The sequence below is a fragment of the Colobus angolensis genome, unplaced genomic scaffold (genome assembly GCF_000951035.1).
Source record: "Colobus angolensis palliatus isolate OR3802 unplaced genomic scaffold, Cang.pa_1.0 Scaffold72, whole genome shotgun sequence".
Taxonomy (NCBI): Eukaryota; Metazoa; Chordata; class Mammalia; order Primates; family Cercopithecidae; genus Colobus; species Colobus angolensis.
In genome coordinates this window covers 6,736,205-6,754,839 of record NW_012120932.1, presented here as the reverse complement: position 1 = coordinate 6,754,839, position 18,635 = coordinate 6,736,205, and the positions used below count along the sequence as shown (strand labels likewise).

The following is an 18,635-nucleotide window of genomic DNA, read 5'->3' as shown; positions in this document are numbered from 1 at the left end:
CGGGGAAGACCAGGTGGCGGGGCCGGGGGTCTCTGCGTTCTCGCGCTGCGGGGCGGCCGTCAGGACCCCGTCGCCTCGTTTGAAATGCTGTGGTTTTTGAACCTCAGGTCACGAAGTGGATTCGAGTGAACCGGAGACCCCGAAAACGGAAGCGCAGGGCGAGGGAAGAGGTGTTTGAAAAGGTAGGGGCTCCCGGGACGGTGCTCGCTGCGGGTCTCGGTAAATCCGCTTCTGCCCCGCGAGGACCTGGTCATGACAATAGAGCAGCGTTGAATTTAAAAAGTTTTTGTTATAATAAACCATAGATTTAATATACGGGGAAATTCTGTAGAAATATTGGTCGATAAGGCTAATCATCTACATATTCTCATAAAGAGAGAATAACCCGTGAGATTTGTTTCTTGCTCCTTAAATACAGCAGTAGGACTTCAGTGGGTTCCATTATTATTTTAGGTCAGCGGTGTTTATTATCTCAGTGTTAAGGTACCTCTGAGAAATGAAAAGTGTTCCGAAGAAATCGTCCACGGTGTTAGGTTTCCGTGCGGTACGTTCTCTCACCTAGACTTTAAATTGGAGTCATGTAAGAAATGGAGAGAGAAGAAGAAAGAAGTGGATTACTTTTAAAACACTAGGAGGAATTTTATTTGCTGTAAAGCAAATGAGAAATTTGTTTACCTAAGTTTAGAATTTCAGTATGTTACTTTGCAGAACTTTGGACTGCCTGTTGTCTGATTTTGTACTAAAACTTGATTTGTCATTGTAATAAATATCATAAAATAAGGTAAGTAACCCGTTGTTTTCCAAGTGACTTTCGGAAAACTTGTAAAAGTGAATAATTTTTTGACAAATGTTACAGCAGATAGGATTTTTGTTGCTTTTGCTTAATTACATCTCACTGTTTTTTGATTCTTGATACCACCAAGGGATTAAAATAGCGGTGTGTTGTTTTTCTGCTGCTAGAATGTATGATGAATCACTCTTGATTCTGAAGCCAAATTCTTGCTGATAGCATTGCTGCCAATTTTTGTGCTGTGTTGCCTTAGTATGGGCATTGCTGCGTCCGAGAATGTGCACAAAGCACATCAGAATAAAGGTGATCCCAGAGCTGCAGAGTGCACTTCAGGATACCAGAGGGCGGCTTCTGAGAGAGCTGGAAAAGGAACCAGCCTGCGAATATGGTGGTTTGTAGCTAGACTGCTAGACTTTTCAGTGTGCGTGAAAAGAGGGATCCCAGCCCCTTTTTTTTTTTACCCCCCCAGAGGGTCGTATATGTCACTTCAGTTGAAGGGTAGTAGAAAAAGTTGTCATTTGGAACAGACTTGAGTTTTCTGGCCATACCTCAGCACATGGTATGGTAAGTCGTGTTTAATGGTTTAGGTGTGTTTTAAATGTTTGTGAGGTGATGAATGAGATCATAAAATACCCAAAGAAGGAGAAGAATTACGGCTTGCTTGGTATTTTTTAAAAAAATATGTCGTAGCTGTTAATTTGTTTTTTTTTTTTTGGAGATGGAGTCTTGCTCTGTCATCCAGGCTGGAGTGCAGTGGCGCCATCTCAGCTCGTTGCAGCCTCAGCCTCCCAGGTTCAAGCTATTCTCGTGCCTCAGCCTCCCGAGTAGCTGGGACTACAGGCACGTGGTACTACGTTTGGCTAATTTTTGTATTTTTAGTAGAGATGGGGTTTCACCATGTTAGCCGGGATGGTTTTCATCTCCTGACCTCGTGATCTGCCCGCCTCGGTGTCCCAAAGTGCTGGGATTACAGGCGTGAGCCACCGTGCCCTGCCAGCTGTTAATTTTTAAGCCAAAAATAAGATTACCAAAATGGGCAACGTCCTGTAGAAAGGAAGGGGAAGCCATTATCTTTGTGGATTACTAGATGTTGTGACTACCAAAATCTAACCTAGAAGGAACCGTATCTGTGACACCCATGACCGGGTCACCTGAGAATGGGGTGGGGAGAAGGCGGGGGACTGATTGATTGCTTCACCTTGCAGGAGAATGAAGTTCTTTGCCCAACCATTTCCCCTTGATACAAGCTCTTGTGTTAAAACTTAGGGGGAAGATTTGCCTCTGACTTTTTTCTTGGAAAATGTGGGCAGCAATTTTAAGAGAACGTGAAAATGGAGTAGGTTGGAACCAACATTCAGAACTTCCTTTCATGGATTGAAACTTAAAGCTGAGGAGGTTTGAGGGTGGAGGTGAGGAAGGGCTAGAAGATAGCAAATTTCAGAGTCGTGTCAGAGAATATGAACTGTCAGTTTCCAGTGTTTCTTTTGGCTCTGCACAGCACTTCCAAGCCCCTTTGCCCACTGTTTTGCTTCTGCTACACCTAGAAGATTCAGAGCTCGTAGAGGTAAAGCATGCGGTATTTCCAAGGGCCTTCCCCTATTCTGACGTAGAAATGGAACTTTGTAACCATGAGTATTCTTTCCAAGGTCCATGTGTTAACCTTTTTTAGAGTTTGAACCTGTTATTAGTAGGAGCCTATGTAGTTCACTTGCTGTTGCGTCTAGTAAGTTATTTTTAAAAATGTCTGCCATGTCACAAATAGAAGCAAATTATTCAGTTTCTCTTTTTTCCTGCATTCATTATATCTTTCTTCTATGTTAAAATAAAACTATGGTATTTTCTGATTTTAGTCAGTTTGTATTAGTGTAAAATAAAATGAATCTCAGTCATTTCTGGTAGGTGCCCATTTGAAGTGTAGCCGTTGCTTTTATTTGTCTACTTTGTTTTCCTTGCCTCCCTTCCTCCCCTCCACGCTGCCCTGGCCTCCAGCCCCCAGGGGTCTGTCTACACCTGCAGGCCTCTCTCAGGATTCAGCCTAGATGAGTAACTTTGATGAAGTCGTTTGCACTAACTCTGCTGGGGGTCATAACCTTTTTCCTCCGATAGGAGGGATCAGAGGGATCAGCTGTGTTCCTGCCGTGTGGAAAGCAGAACCTTCTGACCTGCCCAGGAAAGGAAAACAGTGCTCTAGTGAGAGGACGGACTCTGACCACAGGCGCTGGGCAAAGGAGCCGCGCCGCAGAACGGCATCTTCCAGAGATGTTTGTTTTCCCCTTAAAGAAAATCTCCAAGGTGCTGAGTAGTAGGCATAGTCCGAGGCAACTTGAAATACTAGTTGAGTTTTTCAGTGAACTCGCGAGGGGAAGCAAAACAGACTCACCCTGTGCTCAGCTGTGGGTTAAAATAACGCATAGTGAAATAACGTAAATTGGGGACTGAGATGTACCGTGCAGATACAGGGATTTAAAGTGCTCTCCTGGCCTTTCCCCGCCTTCTGCTTCCAGTCATCCCACCCACCAGAGAATTGTGCCATCTTTCTGTGTTATCGTAACAGACTACATTTGTTATCTCTCTGAAGGTGCATCATTCTCTCTCATGCATCTTTCCGTATTTTCTCTGACATTTATTTCCATTTTATTTTAGTTTCATATTTTAGCCCTTGTTCTCCTGGTATGAGTGAATTCTTTTATATTGTTTTGTTTTTCACTTAAAGTGACAAAACTCACCTCTTTTACTTCTGGTCCTCAGGTATTTTTTTCTTCTATTCTGATACTCTTCATTTTTTTAATTATTTCAAGTTCCTTTCATTTAGTTTGAATAATTTTTGCAACAGAAAAACAAGGAAAATATGAATAACTCACAAAAAACAATTAGGATGATTGGATCAGCCAGCTGTGCAAAGGACAGGATGAACAGTTGTGATTGCAACGGTGAATTTTATGTGTTTTTAAACTAATAGATTTCACTAAATGGCTGTTGGTTTTGGAAGAGGAACGTACATTTTTTTCTTTTTTTTACCTTTTTTAGCTGATTCAAAGATAAAATTGTGTGCCATCACAGAGTAAGGAATGTTTTTACAAATATATGCATATAATATAAAGATTTAGTAATCGTTTTATTAATATTCTAAAGATTAGAATGTATAGTAGAATAGTCTTTTATGAAATAATATACTTATGGAAAATATATGACTGGGATATGATTCCTTTAGAGGAAGAAAATTTCAATTTTCAGATTCAGAGGAAGCACTCTTCCTAGTCTATACATATCATAAGTGAAGAGCGAGTTTTACAGTCCTCATTTCAGGTTTTCAGTAAGCGTGTATGATGATATCAGGAGTATTCATTGGCTCAGTTTCAAATCATTGAAAATTCAGCCGTGGTAAGGTTGGCTATTATGTGTATTAGCGTTTCCAAGTGAGTGGTCTCGGCTGGGGTGAGATTGTCAGCTCTCTGTTACAGTGCAAATGGTTTCCAACAACAGTGCACTTCAAGGTTACCTTCATAATTCTTTTCTGCCAGAACCCAAGAAACAATACTCTTGAGTTTCTCAGTGTTCAAATTGTTAAAAATTTACTGAAATTTTCTGTCACATACCCAGAGTGAAACATAAAGATCTAGAAGGATGGTTGTGAAAAGTATGGACCTTATAGTATGTAGTGGGCATTTTCATTGAAGCCAAATGATAAATTCTGTTTTCCAAATCTTTAAGGGGAAAAAAAAAAACAACTATTTTCCTTGTTGTAGTATATTCCTAAATTCTAGAGTATTTTCACTCTACTTTTATTTCATTTGTTCCTTATACATACTTGACTCTGAACCAAAATCAATGATAATCTTAGTTTGAATGATAATTCACAGATTTAAAAAATTGTATGTAAAATCCAATTTGGTTTATGCATTTTTTTAGCATTTATTGTTCCTTTTAAATTTTATATATTGTAAGAGAATACTTTTATTCCATTACTAATATTCAAAATGATAAAGGTAGGTGCAAATTTTAAACTATTTAATAAAGTACTGCTGTATTTGTCTTTTGTGACAAAGGTATATTTTATGTTCAGTTTATGATTTCTGAAAATGAATGTTAAGACGACTAAAAATTATTTGGCTCTTTCTTGGACCCAAAAGAGCAGATGGTGACTGCGGTAGGCTTGACTCCAGAGCCATCAGCACACAAAGCTTAGCAAAATGGCACGGAGTGAACCTACAGAGTGCTGAGCAGAGGGTTTCTTCACTTTGTGGGAACTACCCCGCTTTCAGCAAAATAGTAGGCTTAGGCAACCAGTCTTATGCAACGGAGGCAACACTGCAGTTGAGTGCTTTCCCAGGCGTTGGTGCCCTGGCCTCTTTTTGAGAGTACCATTGCTCTGTGAGAATTCATAACTGGTCTACATTTATATAGCCGTAATCTCTTACAATAGCTTCATTGATACTTGATTTCCATAGAAAAGCTTTATGGATTCTAGTGAGTCACAGCTCTTGAAGCACCAGCCTACCGGTTTTCCCTCCCTTCATCCCTTCCTCCCTGACTGTGAGTGGCTTTGTATCCTGTGTTGTACTGATTGTGCCTTTGGATGACAACTTACTTGAGTGATGGGGGGAGGCAGAATAATTTATTAAAAGTAATTACAAAGAAACCAAACAGAAGGAGTAATTACAGTGCTGTTAATATGCAATTCGTTACTTTATTGCTGAAATATTTGAAACTCAGTTGAGATTCTTGGTCCTATTTGCGGGTCTCTCATTTTCCCTTGTAAATCCCTAATAAATAATGTATTAAAGTTTCTGTACCCAGGTCTCATTTTAGATGAGGTTTCACAAAGTCTTGGCTTTGTTTGCTGGTTTTTTTTTTTTTTTTAAGCTGAACCAAGGAGTAATCGCTGATTAAAGGTATTTTTGGTAGCCTCAGGAAGGACATCTGATCTGTATAATTTAATACTGTTAAAGTTTTATCTGTTGCATAGATTTACTTATTTTTCCTAATTTCCCTAGCCATTGATTTTTAATTTAATTTAATTTTTGTTTTTTGAGACGAAGTCTCACTCTGTCCTCCAGGTTGGAGTGCAGCGACCTCCACCTCCTAGGTTCCAGTGATTCTCCTGCCTCAGCCTCCCGAGTAGCTGGGACTACAGGCGCGTGCCCCCGCACCTGGCTGATTTTTTCTATTTTTAGTAGAGACGGGGTTTCACCCTGTTAGCCCAGGATGGTCTCTATCTCCTGACCTCGTGATCCACCCGCCTCAGCCTCCGAAAGTGCTGGGATTACAGGCGTGAGCCACCGCGCCTGGCTGATGTTTTTTTTTTTTAAGACTCTGCCATTTTGCTGGGCATGGTGACTCACGCCTGTAATCCAAGCACTTTGGGAGACTGAGGCAGGAGGATCACTTCATACCAGGAGTTCCAGACAGCTTCGCCAACATAGAGAGACACCATCACTACAAAACATAAAGGAAGTAAAAATTAGGTATGATAGTACATGCCTGTAGTCCCAGCCACTCGGGAGCTTGAGGCAGTAGAATCGCTTGAGTTCATGAGCTGGAGGTTATAGCGAGCTGTAATCCTGCTACTGCACACCAGCCTGGTGACAGTGCAAGACCCAAACTTGGAAAAAAAAGAAAAGAAAAAAAAGAATCTGTAGTTTAAAAAACATGTTCCAAGATTTCTGTGTACTAAAATTCCTTCCCGTTTTTAACTAGCATAATAGGGAAAGTTAAAGTATCATCATCCACTTACCCTTATGCACTTATTCACATATTTTAAAAAGAATCATTGGAACTATTCATATCATAATAGCTAACATTTCCCATGTGTCAAGCACTGTTCTAAATCCTTTACATGTAGCAGCTCATGAAAATGTACCAATAAAGTAGTATCACAAACAGCAATATGACATTAGGATGTTGTAGGTGCATGGAACACTTTTTGAGAGGGGTGAGGTGTAAAGAAGTCAAACAATTGCTATAAGAAAGAATGCTTTGGGCAACATTTGAAAATTCTCTTTAGTGCAGGTTATTGACAATCCTAGACCACCAGCATAAAGCACACATATCTAATTTAGGAAAATCCCAGCCGGGATGTATTTGAAAACATTTGGAAGTGTGCTGATAATTACACTACTATTGATTTTAGCAAGTGTGATGCCAGCAGCCATCAACTCTTCTGTGCCATGAGAGATGAAAGCCATTTTTATATAAAATGTTAGAGTTCGGCTGGAAAAGAGAGGCAGGCAGAGAAAAATTTCGTGGCTTTTTAGTTACTTTTATAGGAAGTATTAGTTTCATTCTTGTGACAGAATGCTTTACTTGGCAGTCATTCTCATCGACATTTTAAGGAGCTGCTGTTTTGTGCCTGGGTCTCATATGGCACTAATAAGGTGCATTTTTTTTTTTTTAGTAGCACCTACTGGTGTCTGTGTGGGCTCAGGCCTGCCGTTGTTTCCATTCATCTTCTATTGGAGGAGGCTGACAGCAGCGTGTATCAAGTCTAGCCAACATACATTTCCCTCCGTTTCAGAGTCTGTGCCTACAGAAGAGTTATACTCAAGCTTTTAATCTCTAACGCTTAGGAAAGGGCCTGGCCACATGCAGCCTCAATAAGTATTCGTTGAATGAATTGAATGAATCCCACAAATGGCATTTATTTTATAAACACATACCTGGCTATTGCATTAAAAAACTTTTTTTCACTATACAGGTGTTTTTTCATTTTGTTTTTTAATTATAGAGGTTTTCATCAAAATATATTTGGTAGAGTCTTCCTGTTTTTTTTGGGGGGGGGGGGGGGGGGTGGGGGTGGTGATCTCTTTTCTGTAAAGAGAGCTTGGATTCCTGAAGAGCTTATACTGGTCCCAGCTGTGCCCACCTAATCACGTGTCTCTTGAGTTTGTCACATGACCTTTGCTTTCCTCTGAAAATCCTTTTATTCAGTAGACCAGTTAGGCCCATTTATAATAACTGATAAAATCAATATGTTTGACTTCAAGTTTTTCCCACAGTTTTATGATTTTTTGAAAAGTATTGTCCTTTTTTGATATTTAGGGAGGCTTCTATTTTTGGTTTAATGGTTACTTTGACGTAATACTTTTTTTCTGCTCTTGTGTATTGATTCCCTGCTGTGAGAGATAAATCAGTCATTTACCTTTTCTTCCCCCCCTCTCTTTATTTTCCATCATGTGACTTGAAATATTATCCTTTCTTTTTACTTTCTGTAAATACCTGTAAGACAGTCAGCTGGCCGATTATATTTTCCATATAATCTCCTCATGATCCCCTTCTTGATGGTTGGACTGTGTCTTCAATGTCAGAGCGTATAGGCATTACATACTATGCTGTACCTTTATAAAATCACTTAGTTTTACTTCTGCGGGTTATGTTTAATGTTCATCATCTGCTTTTAGATTGATGTCTTTTCAGTCAGTTCTGAAGCTCGTTTTCTAGTAGATTTCTCAGGAAGAGCCTAGGGCACTTATGGTCCCTGGTTTTTTGCATGTTTTAAGTTTGTGCTGTTTATACCTGAAGGTCATGTCAGCTAAATAAGAAATCCTTGGTTCATATTTTTAAATTTAATTATCTGAAGTCTGTTACTCCATTGTCATCCTGCATAAAGTCGAATACTGGTCTCATTTCTTTCCTTTGGAGTGACCTGGTCATTTTTCCTGGACGCCCAGATTTTTTCTATACATTCCAATAATTTTAGTTTAATATGTCTCGTTGTGGGTTACTTTTCCCTGTTGTCACTTGGCTTTTGAGCTTTATTTTCCTTGTCTGTAAAATGAGAATAACTTTTTTTTGTTTTGCTTACTCACAGTAGATAGGAAGTGAAATAAGATGTATATGAAGTGATGTAAATGTATTATTTTACTATCTCGTTATCCTTTAAAGTTTTTTGTTGTTAGAAACTTTGAAATTTAGACAGCCTGAGTAACATGGTGAAACCTTATCTCTACCAAATACAAAAACTGTCTGGGCATGGTGGCTCATGCCTGTAATCCCAACACTTTGGGAGGCCAAGATGGATGGATGGCGTGAGTCCAGGAGTTCAAGACTAGCCTGGGCAACATAGTGAAATCCCATCTCTAGAAAAAAAAAATACAAACATTAGCAGGACGTGGTGGTGCACGTCTGTGGTCCCAGCTCCTCCAGGGCGGAGGTGGAGGGTCCCTGGAGCCTGGGAGGCAAATGTTGCTGTGAGCCTAGATCGTTCCACTGCCTTCCAGCCTGGGCGACAGAGCAAGACCTTGTTTCAAAAAGAAAAACTTAAGAGTACTTCATTTTATGAGTGTATGAACTTGAGTTGATGTTCTGTCTGTGAAAAGTAGACAGTGGCTACCCAGTGAGTCTTTTGTGTCCTGACAGTAAATAACCTTTTCCTGACACCATGTGGTAAGCAGGCTCTCTGCATCTACTCATGGGGGACTACTACTGGACTGAAGGAGGTGGTGCTTTCTGAAGTAGCTCACCTAGAAAATTCCATTTCCATTTATCTTCTCACACTCTTGCCTGTCGTGTTAGTTCCCCACTCGGAACTCTGGGTTTACATGATTTCAGTTTATATGTGCATAGAGAAACACTTAGAAAAAATTACTGTCTTTTCCAGATAATGAGGATTGCTGAAAACCTAAGTCAGCCTGAACAACCATACATTTTCTGGAATTTATTGTACACAAGCCCCCATGTAAGAGGCTGCTGGAAAATACCAAAGAGACATGAGAGATGTCATTTCTGGCCATGGGGGAGATAAAACACACAGCATATCAAAGATCACTTACAGAGCATCCTGTGATAAATAAAGCCACACCAGCATAGCACAAATTAAAGACATGAGTATACGACGCATTTTTACCCGAGGCTACCCTGGACTAGAGTTTCCATGCCTGGTCTTTGTTTTGATAAAGCAACACTTGACACATGTAGGCTGGAAGTTATGGTGGGAAATTGGGTAATTGAATTAACTGAATCCATTTTAGTGCTTTTACCTGGTTTGTAAGCACAGATAGGGGTTTGATTGATGTATTTGTAAATAGTGTTAGTGTTTTTATTTGAATATATGATTTTAAAAATTCGTCCATGTTTCACAGGTAAAGCTGGAACCTATTATAGAAGTCCTGCTGACACCTGTGGATCAAATTGATTTGGAAACCCAAGGCCAGAAATGTAATACTGTTGGTTATTCTGTGCATAACACATTTCTTATTCTATATTTCTTCAAACAATTTACAATTTTTGTTTGACGTTCACCACATACAAAACCCGAGTCAGCAATAGAGAATACCGAGATGAACAGAAGAGTTTGTAGTTAGATGTAGAAAACTGTTACAGGATAGAAGACAGAATTGAATCAGACCTGTGTCAGGTGCAGGAAAGTGCAGTAGGTATCGGAGCAGTTTGGATCTCTATAAGGGAAGTCATCACTTTGGGCTATTTTCATTGTCCATGAGCCCTCGTTCAGGCTGATAGCAGGATGCAAATATTTGTTCAATTTCATTCAACTCTTGTTATTTTGTATAATCGAGGATACCATAATTCGTATTCTCAAAATCCAGATTGTCTTCGTGAGCACATACTCACTATGAAATTTTTTTTTTTCCTATTTTTAGTAGAGACAGGGTTGCGCCATGTTGGCCAGGCTGGTCTCGAACTCTTGACCTCAAGTGATCCCCCTGCTTTGGCCTCCCAAAGTGCTGGGATTACAGGTATGAGCCACTTTGCCTGGCCTCAGAAATTAATCTTTTATTTTTGGCTCATAAATGTGAAATCAAAGTGCCACAGCAAGTTTAGGCTACTTCTGAACTTGGTTCAGTCTGTTTTACCCTCACTCTTTTTTCGTTTTACTTGCATTAAGCTTCCTCCCCACAAGATCCACTATAAACCTTTGGTTTCAAGGCAAAATAAAATGTTTCAGAATTGGGGATGGTAACTTTAAGTTTAGAGTTATTCAGAGTTTCCTTCTCTTGTGATTTTTTTTTTGAAACGTATTCTCATTCTGTCACCCAGGCTTGAGTCCAGTGGCATGATTATGGCTCACTGTAAGCTCAAACTTTTGGATTCAAGTGATTCAAGTGATTCTCCTGCCTCGGCCTCCTGAGTAGCTGGGAGCCTTTTTTCTCTTTTTTTTTTTTTTTAAGAGACAGGGTCTCTCTATGTTACTGGTCTTGAACTACTGGCCCCAAGCAATCCTTGTGCTTCAGCCACCCAAAGTGCTAGGATTACAGGCCTGAGCCACCACTCCCGACCCTGGCATTTTCTTACATAAGGTAGCAGTAGTCATTTTATGTGGCCTCACTTGTAACTACAAATCATAAAGCTCATGCTGTTAATTTTCTGTGGCAATTTTCTACCATTAATTTGGGGTCCAAAAAGAGAAAAAGGTATGAAGGGCATGAGACGTTAAACAGGAATGGCAGAAGGAATCCAGGAGAAAAGCAGAATGTGCCTCTGGGTCCTGTTTGTATACAGGTGGTTTCTGTTTTCTCCCCCTAACCATCACACGTACATGAGCTGTAGTTTTCCGTGTCGAAGCTACACAGTCAGGCATCACTTGGTTTCGGGGAGGTGCTTCGTGCGGCGATTCCATTGTCGTGAGAACGTCGTAGAGTGGACTTCGACAAACCTAGATGGTAGGGCCTGTTGCTCCTGTGCTTCAAATGTGTACAATATGTTACTGTGCTGAATGCTGCAAGCAGTTGTAACACACTGGTAATTATTTATGTATCTAAACATACCTAAACATAGAAAAGGGACAGTAAAAATACAGTGTTATATTCTTATGGGACCACTGTTGTGTATGTGACCCATCGTTGACTGAAATGTGATGCAGTGTGTGACTGTGCCTTCCACATTTACTCCTGATGACAAAGGTAAAGATTGCTGAGTGCCCCCATAGACAGCAAAGATGGTGATTCGGAGGCTCACTCTTCATGACTTTCTTGAGTTATATGTCTCAAGCCTGTAATCCCAGCACTTTGGGAGGCTAAGACGGGTGGATCACGAGGTCAGGAGATCGAGACCATCCTGGCTAACACAGTGAAACCCCGTCTCTACTGAAAATACAAAAACTAGCCGGGCGAGGTGGCGGCGCCTGTAGTCCCAGCTACTTGGGAGGCTGAGGCAGGAGAATGGCGTAAACCCGGAAGGCGGAGCTTGCAGTGAGCTGAGATCCGGCCACTGCACTCCAGTCCGGGCGACAGAGTGAGACTCTGCCTCAAAAAAAGTAAATAAATAAAATAAAATATATGTCATGTATATGTTGCATGCCAGGAAATTCACCCACAGTTTGTTGAGTTTTAAGAAATGCTTATAGTTGTGTACCTGATAACACAATCCAGTTTTAGAACATTTCCATCCCCCAGAAAGTTCCTTGTGGCCATTTGTGGTCAATCCCCATTCCTCCTCCTAGCCCCAGGCAAATACTAGTTGGCTTTCTGGTTTATAGTTTACCTTCTCTAGAAATGTCATATAATTGAATCATACACTACTCAGTCTGCTGAATCTGCTCCTTTCATTGTAAAGTTTGAGTTCCAGTGGGGTTGCATGTATCACTGATTCCTTTTTATTTTAAAGTCATATTGCATTGTATGGATGTATACTACATTTTGTTGATCTACTTACTGGTTATGAGATGTTTCGAATTTTTTTTTGCAGTTTTTGACTATTAAGAATAGTGCATTTGTGGAGACTGGTGTAACTGTCTTTGTGTAGACATATGTTTTCATTTCTCTTGGGTGGATACCTAGGCCTTGAATGGCTTGGCTATATGGCAGGTATATGTTTAACTTTTTAAAAAGTTGCTAGACTGTTTTCCGAATTAGCTGTACCATTTTACATTTCCACCAGCAGTGTTTAAGGTTTTTAGTTTCTCTACCTCCTTGTCAGCTCCTGGTATTGTCAGACTTCTTTATTTTAGCCACTCTGGTGGGTGTTCGAACATGCTTTCTTGTACTTAACATTTTATTTCTTGAGAGGATTTGAAAGTGTCTGGATACTTTAATGCTGCTCTTGTCTTCCACTTTTACAGACCAGAAGGCGTTGGCCCAGTAAGTGGGAAATCTGAATGTCTCACACGAGATTCCCAAATGAGTCACTGAGCCTAGAATCTTCATGCGTCAGTTGGAGTTGGAGCAACCTGCTTTTGTTCTCTCAACTCTTGTGACTCGGAATCCTCTCTGTCCTTGTAGCATTGTTAGGTGTGCCTTTCTTTTTATCCTTTCAGAATCACCTGTTCTTGTCCTCTGTGGAATTGTGTCTGATGACACGCAGCTTGTTTCCTGCAGAAGTATGCTAGTGTCGTGCAGAGGTTCTCGCTGCCTCTGGGCTGCAGCACACAGGCGCTGGGCGGTCGGACCTGGTTTCCGAGGCTGGCTCCACATGACCGTGTACTGCGTGTCATCCCGTGAAAGGGCAGACACGTGCCTGTCAGAGCCTTGTGGGAGTTAGTGAGGGGACTTCTCCAAGGCAGCTGGTACTCACTCAATACTTAATGCATCTTAAGGCACCTCTTCACAGAAGGCGACGGAAGGCTGCCTACGTGATGGCGTGTAGATAGCGATGCCATCCGTTTGTTTTTTTCTCCTCCATGACAGAGAAACAGGAAAACATTCCTAAATTTATTTATAGATGTTAAAAAAAAAAAGGCTTGTTTTTTTCCGGTAACTGTTCTCCAGCCAGCAGCAAGTATAGCAACGGTGCTTTTATGAGTTGGTATGTTTATTCCCTGTCTTTTGGCTTTATTCAAGAAAACCAGTTGTGTTTCTCAGAGCAACTGTATTGTTTCAGTTGCCACTCTCTTCACTTTGTCCCTGACAGTATAATAAACTATCCTTGTCCCTTCTCCAAATTGGAAGCTCCCTAGGTGGTGGTCAGGCTGTTGATGAGATTTTTATTCCAGCAAAGCTCCATTTTAGATTTCTTTCATCATTTTTTATATGCAATAAGTCACTGATTTTGTTTCTTTTGTTCAGTTTTAATTTGAAGTTCCTTTAAAGACTGTTGGAGCTTTTGCAAATACCCAGCTAATTGAAAGGCACTTAAGATTGGACCCACCTCCTGCATCAGCACGTTGAAGTCTTCTGTCTAAAGGAAGGTTCCAGCTACCTGTTACCCTTTTGCTCAACACAGTTGCGGTGTTGCAGTGTATTTCATGGCAAAAGTGCACTCTAATTTTCTGTGAAATGATTGTTTTCTCTGAAATGATTCTTGGTCATGTTGAGTTTCTAAATGTTAAAGAGAACGTAGTGTTTTTGACCTGTGGAAATCTCATCTTGGTACCATGGTGCTGCACAGGCCATCAGGAAGAACTGAAAAGTTGAGGCAACTTGAGAAAATAAAGTCACCATCAGCAAGAAGCTGTCTAACATAACCGGAAGATGATAGCCCCTGCACCTGGAGGAGTGTGCTCGTGAGTAGAATGTTTGAAAGCTACTGGAGGTCCTCCATCGATGCGTGTGCTGGTCCTAAGGAGAAGGAGGAGGACGAGGATTGCCCCGGAGGAACACCTGAAGTTCCAGTTGAGCACTTCGCTTGGGAAGCTGTCCAAGGCATGAGTTGTGATTTTTGGGAAAGGCCTCACAAGTTCTCTAATTCAAGGCCTTGTTTTACGTGTGAGAATGCAGAGGCCCTGAGAAGTGTTGATTCCCAGGCCTGCATGCTGGCTGAAACGACAGCCTGGGTCTCCTGTGGCTTTTCCAGCTGTCTGCCTGCGCAAGCATGGAGGCAAAGCTGCTTTGGGTTCCAGGTGAGGAGAGAGGTGTCGAGGTGGCTTTACTGTATTGTGGGGCACAGACACTGAGGGAGAGAGGGAAAGGTCTGGGAGACTCAAGATGATACCTCCGAAGGCCATCTTTTGTGGACTAGACACACGTCCAAAGGGAGGGCCGTTTCCTGGCTTATTGAGGCCCTTTCCATTTGGGCTAGGAGTAAACTGCGTCAGATTTGGAGAGATCAGTCATTCCAAAGAGCAGGTGAGGATTCTATATTAACACAGCTGTGTTCACTGCAAAGGTTTATGTGAAATTGTGCTTTTCCTGTTATATTAGTGAATTTTACAAGGCACAGATTATTTGACATTTTTGTGATGTTTGTTACAGACGAAGCAACTGTGACATGAAAATATTATTTAAAAAAAAAAAGAAAAAGAAAAAATAGGGCCGGGCATGATGGTGGCCGGTGTGATGGTTCATGGCGTGATGGTGGCCGGCGTGATGGTGGCCGGCGTTATGGTGGCCGGCGTGATGGTTCACGCCTATAGTTTTAGTGCTTTGGGAGGTTGAGGTGGGTGGATCGCTTGAGCTCAGGAGTTCAAGACCAACCTCGGCAACATGGCGAAACCCCATCTCTACTAAAAATACAGAAATTAGCCAGGTGTGGTGGTGCCTGGCTGTGGTCCCAGCTACTCAGGAGGCTGAGGTGGGAGGATTTCCTGAGCCTGGGAAGTGGAGGTTGCAGTTGAGCCAAGACTGCGCCACTACACTCCAGCCTGGGCAACAGAGGGAGACCTTGTCCAAAAAAAAAAAATCAAACGTAAGCATGGTTGGATAAATTGACATTTTATTTTGAAATGCAGTAATGGCACTCTCACAAATGACCTTTTCACCAGTCTGTGCTGGTATTTGTAAATACATATGTTAGTATTTTCTAAAATACAAAGTTGATTTTCATATTTATACATATTCATACTTTGATAGGTTACAATTTTAGATTTTCTTTCTGTAGTCTGCCTGACTTGGCTATTTGTTCATAGGCCAGATCAGACTACCCTCATTCCCCGAAACAGTATTGACAAAATTAATACTGAACTTGGATTGTGAAGACTTTAGTGCCCCAGAACTCTCTGTGTTACTGGCAGAGCAAAGTGAGTAGGAATAGTATGGCTTAGGGAAAAAGACATATTTTCTCTCTAACACAACTGGCAGATACTGAGGTGGGCAGGTGGCAAGAAAAGGCAAGTACTGAGCTGATTCAGACTTGCAGAAAGCTTCCTCTCCTCCTCCTTAGCAAAATGAAAGGCTCTGGGGAGTGGCACCTGCCTTTCCCTGCCTTGAGGAACCCGGCATCGTTTAGTCTTTATTGAAGATTAATTTAATGACTTGGTCAACAGTAGCATTACGTAATCACAGAGCATCAGATTATCATCAGACAAATTTAAATGATGCTGAAGTATCTTCCAGCAGATGATTAGTGATGTACCAGCGTGCGTGTGTAGCTTGTGTGGGTGTGTGTGCATGCAAGCACGCACATGTGCACACACACACACAGTCTCATTGGCCTTTGGCCTCTGAGCAGGGGGCAGGTTTGGACTGGGGCCTGCTGTGTGACCACAGTCTCCCATCTTGTATTGAAGCTACATCGCTGTGTGCATCTGACTCTTGACTCACACTCTGACCAACGCCTTTGTTTCTGGAGAACTGCCCTGTTTCATGCAAGAGTCACTGTCATCAGGAGCCATCTCAGGGAGAGGCTCAGGGGGAAGTGTGAAGGTGGAGCAAGCACACTGGCTCCAGAACAGTAGGTGAAGAAGGACTATTTCTGTTTAGATTTGCTTAACCTCATATTCACTTTCTTGGGAACCCCTGATGGAGTTCAAGGTCATAGAAGAGAAGAAATCAGACACTGCTACAGGACTCTTGCTCTTGGGTTCTTCTTCAGTGGGAGGGGAGAAGAGAGTAATCACTAGTGATTGTTGTAGATTTTGTCTCAGCTTTTTTTGTGTGTCAAACCTGTGTTGAGATCATACACTGTTACAGAGAAAGGAGAGGAGTCGTATTAGAAATGTGTGTGGACTTCAGTGTTATTCCTTCTCTTCAAAATGATCTTCCAGGTGTCTAGAGGGTGAGGTATGTCATTTACATGAAGATTAAGAATAAAAAAGAAAGTACCTCTGTGGTATTCTTAGTGGGGGTTTTTCCTCTGAAAAACTGTTGCCAGCATATTTGGGAATACGTCCTTATTTTTTTTGAGACGGGGTCTCTGTCGCCAGGCTGGAGTGCAATGGCCTGATCTTGGCTCACTGCAGCCTCTGCCTCCTGGGTTCAAGCAATTCTCCTGCCTCAGCCTCCCGAGTAGCTGGGACTACAGGCGCCCGCCACCTCGCCCGGCTAATTTTTTTTGTATTTTTAGTAGAGATGGGATTTCACTGTGTTAGCCAGGATGACCTTGATCTCCTGACCTCGTGATCTGCCCGCCTCAGCCTCCCAAAGTGTTGGGATTACAGGCGTGAGCCCCCGCGCCTGGCCTATTTTGTTTTTGTTTTGTTTTTTTTTAAAGACAGTTCATTATTGTCTATCTTAATATCATATTAGAAATCACTCAGAATAAAGTAGCTGTTTCAACAGTAGCTCCGTGGAAAGAGTTAATTTGTTGAGCGTGTTTTACTTCCCAATAAGTGTTTTGATTTAGTTTTCTTAGCAAGAAAAATGTTTGTCTGTTGTGGATGGACACATTTCCCCCCTTTCCCAGAACATGTGTGGTTTCCATTAACTTATTTTTCCATAGAACTTTTGTGGGTCACCTGCGCTATTAGGGTTAAATTGAGATCTTAAAGGACCTTTCTCCCTGCTAGAATCCGGAACGACATGGGTTTGGGATCAGACAAACTGATTGAAATCCCAACTTTGCCCGTCACCGGCTTTTTCACGCTGGATCGACTAGCTTGTCTAAGTCTCAGTTTCCTCACCTGTAAAACAGACTTCATGGGAGAACACTTTGCCCAGAGCTGCCCCTGGATCATGGGTCACAGACAGTAGTTATTAACATTACTGGGGAATGGGCTTTTCCAGTACTGTTTTCAGACTTAAAGTCATTAGTCATCTGTGGTGTGTTATGGGAACAGAAGATGCCCCTGAGAACTGATAGGACAGACCAGGAAGTGTAGCTGCAGGAAGAGTGGCGGTGAGGGCACGTTTGGAACATCAGTGTGGCGGATGTGGACCAGCTGAAGTGTCCCCAGCATTAAGACTGGGAAAGCGGCCCAGTCACTTCTCTAGTGGGTCCCAGCCACAGGTGCAGAGGGCACCTGCCTCCCAGGCTGGCCCAGGAAGCTGCCCCATGGGGCCACTCTGCTCCAGTCAAATACTGCCTCAGGTTCTGTTGGAAGTTTCCAGTTGGCTCCTCCAAAGGGAGTTTCGGTTGAAGTCACCGGAGCTGTTTTATTGATTTTGGTTGACGTCTTTGTGAGCTCAATTTACAAAAAGTCTGGTTATCCACAAAAATGCTTGCTGATGTCCTGAGCAACTGAAGAATTCCAGAAAGCTTTCAACAACAAGTGTTGAGGTCTCCCCTGACCCCCGCCTCCCAGCAACTACAGAGGTCCGAGTTTACAGTAACTACTATTCTTGTGTGGAATTGGCTCTGGATAGTTAATAAGTTTCCCTGAGCGCTGACTTACTAACAGAAACCCACTTAGTCACTGAAGAAACGGGTCCAGTGTTTGTCCCAGCTATGAGTAATGGGTTATGCATGATTTAAAAAGGCTTCTCAGAAAGGCCTTGCTTATGTAGTGAATGATCAATATTTTTGAAAAGAAGTTTTTGTAGGTAAGCCATAACATTACTTGATAATCAGACATCATTTTCAAGTAGTTAAAAGGGTCATTGGATAAAGCCCAGTGGACCGATGCTGGCTTTCTAATTGCTAAGGGCTGAAACTCCACATGCTCTGTAAATTATGAGCATGCTTGAATTTTTTATGGGGAAAGACATTATGTTTTTATGTCGGATAATATTCATGTCAAATGTTAGATCAGCCAGCCGGCTCTATCATCCAGGCAGGTTGCTGTTTATCCCCACCTGATCCACGCTTTTCCTTGCGAAGTTTATTTTAATTGGAGAGTCAGGAATGAGAGGAACGTAGGATG

General features: G+C 41.8%; 1 protein-coding gene across 1 annotated transcript in view; it reads left to right on the top strand.

Moving 5' to 3' along the window:
- Window positions 1-18,635, top strand: part of LOC105501523 (chromosome unknown open reading frame, human C9orf3) — a 355,937-nt gene that overhangs the window by 273,681 nt on the left and 63,621 nt on the right. The window contains exon 15 of the mRNA XM_011927517.1: window positions 108-182. Within this exon, the coding sequence (XP_011782907.1) occupies window positions 108-182 (75 nt within the window). The remainder of the gene's footprint in view (window positions 1-107; window positions 183-18,635) is intronic.